At 52.4% G+C, this 10541-nt stretch overlaps 3 protein-coding genes across 3 annotated transcripts; all 3 read right to left on the bottom strand.

The window, feature by feature from the left end:
- Nucleotides 1-680: 680 nt before the first annotated feature.
- Nucleotides 681-4704, bottom strand: LOC147984606 (uncharacterized). The gene has a single exon (XM_087543657.1). It carries the CDS (start codon nucleotides 1947-1949, stop codon nucleotides 732-734), a length of 1218 nt encoding a protein of 405 aa, XP_087399783.1. The 5' UTR covers nucleotides 1950-4704; the 3' UTR covers nucleotides 681-731.
- Nucleotides 4705-4859: 155 nt separating this feature from the next.
- On the bottom strand, nucleotides 4860-7187 carry LOC125536816 (glucose-6-phosphate/phosphate translocator 2, chloroplastic). The gene is made up of 5 exons (XM_048700088.2): nucleotides 6588-7187; nucleotides 6234-6459; nucleotides 5715-5937; nucleotides 5240-5453; nucleotides 4860-5136 (listed from the first exon to the last, which is right to left on the bottom strand). The coding sequence occupies exons 1-5, from the start codon at nucleotides 7065-7067 to the stop codon at nucleotides 5125-5127; spliced, it is 1155 nt and encodes a 384-aa protein (XP_048556045.1). The 5' UTR covers nucleotides 7068-7187; the 3' UTR covers nucleotides 4860-5124.
- Nucleotides 7188-9372: 2185 nt separating this feature from the next.
- LOC147984605 (uncharacterized) lies at nucleotides 9373-10128 on the bottom strand. Its single transcript, XM_087541176.1, has one exon. It carries the CDS (start codon nucleotides 10126-10128, stop codon nucleotides 9373-9375), a length of 756 nt encoding a protein of 251 aa, XP_087397302.1.
- Nucleotides 10129-10541: the final 413 nt, after the last annotated feature.

Raw genomic sequence — 10541 nt, 5'->3', positions numbered from 1 at the left:
CCTGCAGGGATTTGATCTTTCGAAACTTGTGCCCGCGGTTATGGGCAGATGGGAATTTGTTAATGTCCGGTTGTAGAAGACCTGAAACTAACTTAATTAAAATACATCAACCGCGTATGTAACCGTGATGGTCTCTTCTCGGCGGGGTCCGGGAAGTGAACACGGTGTTGGAGTTATGTTTGACGTAGGTTGTTCTAGGATCACTTCTTGATCATAGTTGTTCGACCGTGCCTTTGCCTTCTCTTCTCGCTCTCATTTGCGTATGTTAGCCACCAAATATGCTAGTCGCTTGCTGCAGCTCCACATCATACTTTTACCCTTCCTATAAGCTTAAATAGTCTTGATCGCGAGGGTGTGAGATTGCTGAGTCCCCATGACTCACAGATTACTTCCAAAACCAGATGCAGGGACCGATGATACCGCTCCAGGTGATTCGACTGAGCTCAAGTGGGAGTTCGATGAAGACTCAGGACGATACTACGTGTCTTTCCCAGATGATTAGTAGTGGTGCCCAGTTGGGGCGATCGGGGACTATGTTGCATTTGGGGTTTATCTTCATTTTGGTTCCGTAGTCGGACCTTGAGTGTATTTGGATGAATGTAATGATATTTATGCTATTTGTGTGACGTGGCGAGTGTAAGCCAACTTTGTATCCTTTTCTCTTATTATATTACATGGGTTGTTGTGAAGATTACCTCACTTGCGACATTGCTTTCAATGCGGTTATGCCTCTAAGTCGTGCTTCGACACGTGGGAGATATAGCCGCATCGAGGGCGTTACACATACCAGTAGTGATCTCAATATCACGAAGCTTGGCCGCCCGCTTGGCGCACCTCAGTTGCATGTCATCAACATCCGGCTGGTCCTGGAGACGGCAGCTCAACCGTCGCCCCTCAGAAACAGGATCCGGAATGCCTCCCAAAGCGATGACCTCCTCCCGAGTAGCCTTGGTTGGAGTAAGGCCTCGAGCTCCACCCCCAGCGCACGGCCAGGCTGCAACACCCGGAGAGGCAGCAAGATCCGCCGCAAGAACCGGCAGGGACCCCAACGTCCTCGGCGAGCCCGGGGGAAGAGAGTGTTGGGCCACCTGCCCACACTCCCCTCCTGATGCGGCCAACACAGTCGACGTCCCGCCCATAAGCAAGCACGGGGCCACCTGCCCCCGCACCCCACCTGACCCTGCCCTCAGGCAGGAAGGCGACGCGACCACCTTGGTCGGCATCGGCTGGAGTCGCCCTTGCAGCTCGGTAGGTGACGGCCGGCTCCTGCGTCCCAAGGACGCCACAGGCGCGGCCGCCCCGACCACCGCAGGAGAGGACGGAGCCGAGGCCACCTGCCTGGGTCTCCCGTCCAAACTGGTCATGTCGCCGGTCGGCAACACAGACACCTCTGTCGCAGTCCTCATCTGCGGTGAACTATCAGAAGGAGAGAGAGAATGAGGGGCCACCTGCCCATGATCCTCCCCCTCGACCGCAGTCATTTGAGTAACCGACACCTCCAGGCACCCATCGATATAGCCAACAGCCGCTGCGAAGTCTAGAGGAGGGAGCATGCATTCTAGCACATGGTCAGACTCCACCCGATCACTCCACAACCTAGGAGTAGCAGAAGTTGGCTCAAACGAATCGAATCTCAGAGTGCTCATCGGCACTGTAACTAAAGAAGCAGCCCCAGTCCCGGGCGTCTGTGAAGCGGAACCCGGGCTATTGGACGACTCACGCCCAACCGCCTCCCCTCGCGCATCCGTATTACCCGATCCATCATCCTTATCATGCATATCCACATCCGTCCCTGTCAGAGCCTCATCGAAGAGATCTGTATCCTCAAACTCAATCTTAAGGTTAAGTACCTGGCCCCTATAAGTCCACTTAACCACGCCAGGCACAAACTCAATGTCTAGGACACTCACCAGCAATCGGGCCACCCCGTGAGCTCGGGTGAAGGTCATGTCCACCCTCTCAGTTTTCTCAACCAATATCCCCAAGCTAGCAACAATCCGAGCATCCTAGAGCGGTTTTGATGGAGCCCCTGAGAATCGCAACCAGACCTAAGTGAGAGGCTTGCCTTGTGGCTCGACCTTCTTCCACTCATGGAACTCGAGGAGACACTCTGTGCCAGGTACTCTACACAGCCCAAAACTCAGAAGACGCTCCGAATCCTCTGTTGTAGGAAATTCAACCTTATACGTATTGGCCTCGAGAAGAATAAGCTCCCACTGAAAATTACCTGGAGCTAACTCACCGAGCATGTGCATAATCTGTGCCTCAGACACATCACCTTTCGTGACTTTGACAACCCGCGTGGCCGTGCTCTGGGGTTCCTCAGGGATCTCCCTCGCACTAGGAGACTCAAAAAACATCAGCTCAAGACAATAAACTCCATAAATGGTGATGCTCGGCATCTGATCACGCAGAATTGGGCACACCCCCGTGTCATGCGCAGGCTTGAGGCAGGTATCACAAAGCTCAGTCACACATTCAGCTATAAAGTGGCCCCTCTCACCACAACGATAGCACAACGTCTTCTCCTTTTTACGAGCCCACTTGGAGGCTCTATCCGCATCTGTCTTGTCGGCGGCACCGACAGCATCCAACACCAAGGGCTCAGTCTCGGGCACCTCAGCATTGGTCAGCGCCGTCACCACCTCTATAGCCTGACCAGACAAATCCGGCTTCTGACCGGAAGCAACCACCTCCGAGGATGTCGTCGGCTCCACCACAACAGGCGGAGGAGGTTGGCGGTAGTGGTTCCTACCACCGCGACCACCACGATGACCTCGGTAGCCACCTCACTGTCGGTAATCTGGGCCAGATGCCCCCTCAACAAAACCACCCGAGGGGCCGTAGAACGGTCTTTCAGTGGAACCATCACTCTACCATGCATATCTGTGCCCGCCGCCCGCCGACGACGAGCCACGATGATGGCCATCCCCATAGGCATTATAACCATCGTCACCTCATTGTCCCCGAGGTTGTCCAATACCGCCACAGTTAACCGGTACACGAGCAACATCCGCACCTCCATTGCCCACATGCATAGGTTGAGGCGGTACTTGAGTCTGCACCGGCACGGCACGTTGTTGAGGTGGCCTAGCAACGTAGTGGGGCGGCAGCACCGCCCGCGATTGCTGCCTAGGCGCCGGTGCCTGCTTGCGAGGAGCAATCACGGTAGCACCGGGCTGCGGCGGCCTAAGCCCCTAAGCGTTGCCGCGCCCCGCAACAGCAAATGTGGGTGCCTGTGCAGCCGGCCCAGGCGCCGGCGGCCTAGGACCGGAGCCTCCTTGACGACCCGCAGACCCAACAGCCTGCGCCGTCCCAGCGGCCATCTTGGGCTTCTGACCCGGCGCAGCACCACCACCTCGCCCTGCCGGCGCATTCTCGGTAACAATCGGAGATTTCTGACCAGTCATAGCAGCAGCACCCCGACTAGCCATTGCCGCAAGGGGAGGGATGCGAGCTGCGCGCCCTGGACCGCACAGCGCCGTCTAACCCTAGGAGGCGGCGAGGAGTAGTCCTGCGATCGACGCACGATCGGGATCATGCACGGGCCAGAGCACCGCACCGATGTGGAGTCCAGGATAGCCTGGGCCTCATACCCAGCTATACCCGACCCACTCTGATTCGGCCAAAGCTGGGCTGCACTCCTCTCCACAGACCGGGCCCAATTCGCCTCAGCCGTATCGGGCCCAACAGCGCCGAGCAGGGAATTCAAACGCTGGATCCGCGCGTGGCGGATCTCAGCCTGCCGGCTGGTCGCCGGCGCCGGCGTCGGCCGTTTCTTTTTCTTTCTCTTGACCATCTTCGAAGCACCCGCTTCAAAATAATCGGACAGGGAAAGTTTGGGAAGACATACATTGGGTAGAAGACCATGCCAGGCCGGATCGCCGATGCCGCCGTGCGACAATGGACGAGGCGGCGAACTATCTCCACGCTGTTCTCCTCCTTCAGTCCCAGCCTCGCCGGATCATCGCGAGGGATCACCAGGTCAACAAGCAACGCCACCTCGTTCTCAGAGTATCCAACCCGGAACGCCTCGCAGATCGCGTCCGACGGCGTCGGCGAACCCACCGGTGGTGGTTCCTCACCGTCCGAGTCACCGCCCTCGTCCTCCGAGTCACCAGCGTCGTCTGCCAGCGCCCAAAACCGACCCTTACCCGCCGTTCCCCGACGGTTGAGGCCGCCCGTGGAGTCGCCATCCACTCCTCTTAAAATGGGAGAGATTTTCACTTTGCGGCATAAAAAAAAAGGGAATAGTTTCTACATTATCCTCGCACATAATTGCCATCTTAATACAACTTCCTGCTTTAAATTAAACCCCCATTCCTCTTTCGAAATATCGCCAACCGTGCTGTCACGGGATGAATCCAGCTAATTGCTTGTAGTGGACTCCCCTAGAAAGCCATTTCATGGATCGATATGAGGTTTCCAACTCTTGGCATCGTAGATTACGCCTAGAAAGGTGTTCCATCGATATGAGGAGGTTTTCTACTCCCAAAAGGCACCGAAAGAAACTTCAGGATCGAAGACCAAACCCATCGCCCCTTTGAGCACTCTAAAAGGTGACGTTGAACCAAAGAATATATGCGACGGGGGGCATATGCCGCGCCCGAACGCCGGGTATTCAGCAAAACGAGCCGGGGACCCAGCACAAGCCCCCAAACAAACAAGAGAGAGGGGGGCAAGGCAACAAGCAAGGGGAAGGAGGAGCTACGCTCCAACGTGGCACCCATCGCAGAGATCTCGGCTTCGCAAATTGCGCGACGCCGCCATGCCCCTGTATCCATCGCCAGCAAGCAAACAATCTGGGCCGATGCATTCTCAACCACGCGACTTGTTTTGGACCACGTACGTATGCTGGAGATCGGGGGCAAAAATTCCTGGCAACTTTATTTGGATGGATTCTTTCACCTCTCTACATCATCACCACCATGGTCACGGAACAACAAACGAAGAATTCAGAGACATCCGAGCAACTAAACCTAGAAAAAACTGAAGAAGAAGAAGAAGAAGAAGGTTCCTAATATATATTACAAGGGGGTCCTTAATTAGATATGCTCAACAAGATATAACGTCCGAACGACGGGCCGACTCTCGTCGGGAGAGACATCATTTCGATGGTTTCCATTACTGCTTTGCCTGCAACACGAGGTCAACAAAAGTTTCAGTGTTAAAATTCTGGTTTGCTTGCTTCCTTCGTTACGTACGTGGTGAGGTAAGCGAGACGTGTGCGATGGATCACCTGGGAGTAGATGAAGGTTCCGAGGATGGCGATGGCCGCCCCGAGCGCGTTGACGGGCTGCACCGGCGTGCGGAAGATGATGATGGACGCGACGATGACCGAGATGCGCTTCATGGTGTTGCCCACGCTGAATGTCAGCGGCGAGATCTCGTCCAGCGACATGTACGACACCTGGTTGTACAGGTGGTAGAACACGCTCTGCGCCGCCACCCACCTACATACCAACACACAGAGGAATCCATTCACACAAATTAACCAACTGAATTATCACACAGACTGTCGAAATCTTGGCCTTTTGTGAATGAACTTGTGCCAATTCTGAAGTGTGAATGCTATGCTGCTATATGCATGTATGCTATATAGTTCGTCTCCAAAGTTCATTAAGCATTTAGAATTGCTAAGCATCAACACAACTGAAATGGTGGCTATGAACTTATGACAGCGAACTGGCAAGCAGTCACGTGATGGAGCTTACCAGACGAAGTTGGGACCGATCTCGGCGACTGCATTCTGCCAGCCTGCAGCCCACACCTTGGGGCCCTCCATGGCGAAGGCGAAAGGGAGGAGGATCACCAGGGACAGCATGGAGAGGCAGGCATAGTAGTTCATCCCGCTCACCGACTTGCCCTTCATCCCCTTCTTGGAGAATATGTTCCGGAACACGAACGCCAGGTTCGAGATCATCGCCCCCAGGAATCCTACAGTTGATTGAGCATATGTGCAATCAGAATTAAACCCCATACATTCAACGAAGTCGTACCCAAAAGTACAACGTTGTCCAATTTCGACATCAAAGACAAAGCTTTTGGTACAGTATACGTGCTAAATTATAGACCTCAGGACTTGTGGACAGTTCAGGTTCTTCGTAAATGGAGTACATACTACTGAAAAATATCTGTTGTGTACTGGCAAAAGTGACGATATTTCTTATCTAGTGGTGTCTGCTGGAGGTAATTTCAAGGTTCAACAAAATGGGAGTTTGCAGATTGCTCACCAATCATGTTGAAATTGAGCTCGGTGACGGCCGCGAGAGCGCATCCACCAATGATCGGGAGGAGGGAGAAGTAGACCGGCAACGGGAAGTGCTCGCCGAGGAAGAACCTCGAGACGAGCACGCTGAACGCCGGCTCCGCGCTCTTGATGATGTGCGTGAAGGACACGGCCACCTTCGCCATGCTCACCGTCGCCGCCACGTGCCCGATCGTGTGCGCAATCGCCACCTGCCCGGACACAAAAATAAAAGAAATCCCAACACACACACGCATCAGCACATCGAGAACACGTACGCGCCGGCGAGATTGGCAAGAACAGGGCGCGCCAAGAGGCCACGCGTGCGCAGGACGCTCACCGGAGAGAGAGCCTTCCAGAAATCGAGGTCCGTCTGGGGCGCCTCGGCGATCCTGGTGGCCCAGGACACGAGCATGATGGCGGAGCCGGCGGCCAGGGACAGGGTCGACGTGAGCCACGGGTACGGGAACGCATTCAGCACCTTCTTGTTGTATATGTTGAAGATCACGTTCAGCGCCCACCACGTGGCGAAGTAGACCCCGATCTTGGCGCTCTTCGCGGCCTCCGGCGCGGCCGCCGTCTCCACCGGCCGCGAGCCATCCGCGGTGGCTGCAGGGGGCGCCGTTGACGCGGCACGGCCGTTGCGGGCCGCCGCCAGGAACGGCTCCTGGCGGTACAGAGGCCGCGCGGAGAGGGAGAGGGGACGCGGGACGGCGTTGGGGAGGGGAGGGAGGTGGACAGGCTTGAAGGCCAACTTGGTGGTGGTACTGCCACCGGCGGACGCCGGGGAGAACTTGACGGAGGCGGCGGCGGCCAGCATTTTGGCGGAGGGAGGCGCGGTTAGTGATTTCTTGGGGTTTGTCTGTGTGCTGCGGTGGTATGCGGATGCGCCTGGTGCGGGTCTGTGCCTCTGGTGTGTGATGGTGAAGGGGGAGATGGGGGAGGAAGAAGGTATTTATGGGGAATGCGCGAAGGAGAAGGGAGGCGGTTTGGGCAGTTCATCCTGGGATCTTTTCACCACTGGTTTCACCATTGGTTCATGCAAAGATGTTTTCCGCTAATTTATTCCTATTTTCTTGGGCTATGGTCTTGGAATATCTTGTGCATATTCTTGTTTTATGCTCTTTTAGTTTTGACCTTTAAAGATGATTTACAATTTCTCTTTTATCAATAAAGAGGTTTACAACGTTTGGATTATGGATAATCCATATGTTGGTTTTGTTAAGTTGTGGTTATATAATGGTAACCATCTGAGTATATACCCCCACTGTCTCGAAATGAAAGACATTTTTGTAAAAAAATAGTCTTACATTTTGTTTGAGGCAGAGAGAGTACTTGCTAGAGGGCATTCCTCTTGCAAATTGAATTTCAGTACACAATTACATCTCATGTTCATAACTGTCGACACGCCTATTCGTGTGTCAAATTTTTGAATTAAATCGACATGTGAATTTCATGATCCTTTGATACCTTGGACAATTACTCGCTTGGAATTGTTAGTATGGACTTCCACTATAAAGTACTCCATTTGTTTCTAAATATAAGACAGTTAAATGGGAATAGAGATAGTATTATCGCACATGAATTACTCCATACTTTCACATAGTAGAATAGTACAACACTTGGACGTTAGCCGGTCAATGAAGTATGCAACGGTTCATCATGATATGCAAGATTTTTCTTGTTTTGAGAAACAAATTTTCTCTCACAAAAAGCTGGCACTGAAATGGCAAGAATGCACATTTTTTCGCCCGAGATCTCATTTTCGCCTACTTAGCCATTTGAATAGGTTGAATTGTGTTTTTGTTCATTTCAGTGCTCGGTACCCTGCAAGATAATCCCAATTGTACAATTTATCTACCACTCGGAATAAATAGATACATTTCTTAGGAAGAGAAAGAGAAAGAGAAAGAGAAAGAGGAGCAACTACATTTTTTGTTGGTACCTGCTTTGCGTGTTTGTAATGGTGCCTATGACTTGTACCAAGTGCGAACACTGCAACACCGATGGCATATAGCATTTTGCACGTGTAAAAAATTGACGAGAGAAATTTCGTAGCAACGTGAACGCAATTGTTTCTATTCGGAACGAGCTGAGCGAGCCATGCATGGTGACTTTCAGCTTTCAGGATAGCGGCATGTTCCTCGCTTGTACTGTAAGCCGCATGCATCTGACTTTTCCTTAGTACCAAGTGTTTCGCACCGTCGATCCCGAGAATTGCTGCACATATACCGTTCGGCTTCGATTCCACGGTTTTCTTTCTGAGAAGGAAGTTGCCGCACCGCAGCAGCAAGGGGACAAACCCCTCTCAACCACCGCATGTTTGTCAAATCCAGAGTATGCATGCGGGCATGCGGCAATGACGGCCCGAATCTGACCATCGCGGAGCCGCCGGCTGCGAGACACCAACACACACCGCTGCCTACCCAACTCCAACTAGGCGTGGTTTCCCTAAAAATAATTCTGATATTAAATTGTTTAGGGTGACGTCTTGCTGTCGTATCCACTAGACTGACGTCCTGCCGATCTAGTGGTGCGGCATCGCGAATCCTTACCAACTCCACCGCACCATCTCAAACGGACGTCCGATTTGGCCGAATTTTGTCTTTTTTGATAGGGCGTTGGCATCGTGTAGCCGTGCGCCTAGCGCGCGCGGCCACATCCGTTTGCCCCATCCTGTCCGTCAGGACAAAAAATGCTCATATTTTCATATCAAAACTAGTTTGCACGTTTAAATATTAATTGTCTGAAAATAAAAATAGTTTTACAACTCAATTAAAATTGTCTTTAATAAAATAGTTTTACAGCCAAATCGAAATTGTCTTAACTGAACATAAAATGAACCAATACATTTATTGGTTGCCAATGTGATCCCACACGTGCTCAACCAAGTCATTTTGAAGATCCAAATGAGTGTGCCAATCACGCAGTTCACGATGGAATTGGACAAACTGTTCAAATGTGACCGGCTCTTGGTCCAGGGGCTCAACATTTTCACCTTGATAATCAAATCCTTGGTTGAAGATACTCTCATCACGCTCGTCCTCGATGATCATGTTGTGCATGATCACACAAACAGTCATCACCTCCCAAAGTTTCGTTTCATCGCATGACAATGCAAGGTTTCAAACGACACCCCACCGGGATTGAAGCACACCAAAAGCACGTTCCACATCCTTTCTAGCACTCTCTTGCATTTGGGCAAATATCTTTCTCTTCTCACCTTGGGGTTTCGAGATTGTCTTCACAAAAGTTGACCACTGAGGATATATACCATCAGCTAGATAGTATCCCTTGTTGTACTGGTGGCCGTTGATCTCAAAGTTGACAGGTGGGGAGTGGCCTTCTGCAAGCCTTGCGAAGACTGGAGAACGCTGCAGCACGTTGATATCATTGTGAGAACCTGCCATGCCGAAGAAAGAATGACATATCCAAAGATCCTGCGAAGCCACCGGTTCTAATATGACAGTGCACGCTTTGGCATGCCCCTTGTACTGGCACTGCCAAGCAAATGCGCAGTTCTTCCACTCCCAGTGCATACAATCTATGCTGCCAAGCATGCCTGAAAAACCTCTAGCTGCGTTGGTCGCCAACAATCTCTCTGTATCAGCGGCAGTTGGCTGCCTCAAGTACTCCGGGCCAAACACCTCGATCACAGCCTGGCAGAACTTGTACATTGACATCAGACATGTTGTCTCATTCATACGCACATACTCATCCACCAGATCGTCTGGAATTCCATATGCAAGCATGCGGATGGCCGCGGTGCATTTCTGGTAAGAGGAGAATCCAAGCTTGCCAAGGGCATCCGTCTTGCACTCGCAGTATGGGTCATGAGCAACCACTCCCTCTCGGATACGATTGAACACATGCCTTGCCATTCAAAAATGGCGAGGAATTTATACGGCTTGAAGAGCGGGGTGTTGGCAAAGTAATTGGCATAGAGCAGCGTGTGGCCTCTCTCCCTGTTGCGGTTCAGGTTGGGAGCACGGCCAGGGAGTGACCCCCTGTACCGAGGAAGCTGTCGTTGAATGTGGTCGTGAACGACCAGTGCAGCCACCACAAGATCTTCATCATCCGACGAGGAATCGTCCGATGAACAAATGAAGTGGTGGAAGAAAAACTCATCTCCACTACCTATACCTTTGTGGGCAAAGTGTCGAACACCTTGCGATCGTGGTGGCAAAGAGGCCGTGATGATCACCTCGACGCAACAGGGGTGGTTGGCGGCCGGCTACTGGCCGCTTTGGAGCTCTCGTTAGAAGCTGCCGTGGCCACCGTGGTACTTTGCCAG

Source organism: Triticum urartu, chromosome 2A (genome assembly GCF_056163025.1).
Source record: "Triticum urartu cultivar PI428250 chromosome 2A, HENAU_Tu73, whole genome shotgun sequence".
In the NCBI taxonomy this organism is placed as follows: Eukaryota; Viridiplantae; Streptophyta; class Magnoliopsida; order Poales; family Poaceae; genus Triticum; species Triticum urartu.
Note: the sequence above shows the minus strand (reverse complement) of the source record. Positions and strands in the feature narration are given on the sequence as shown.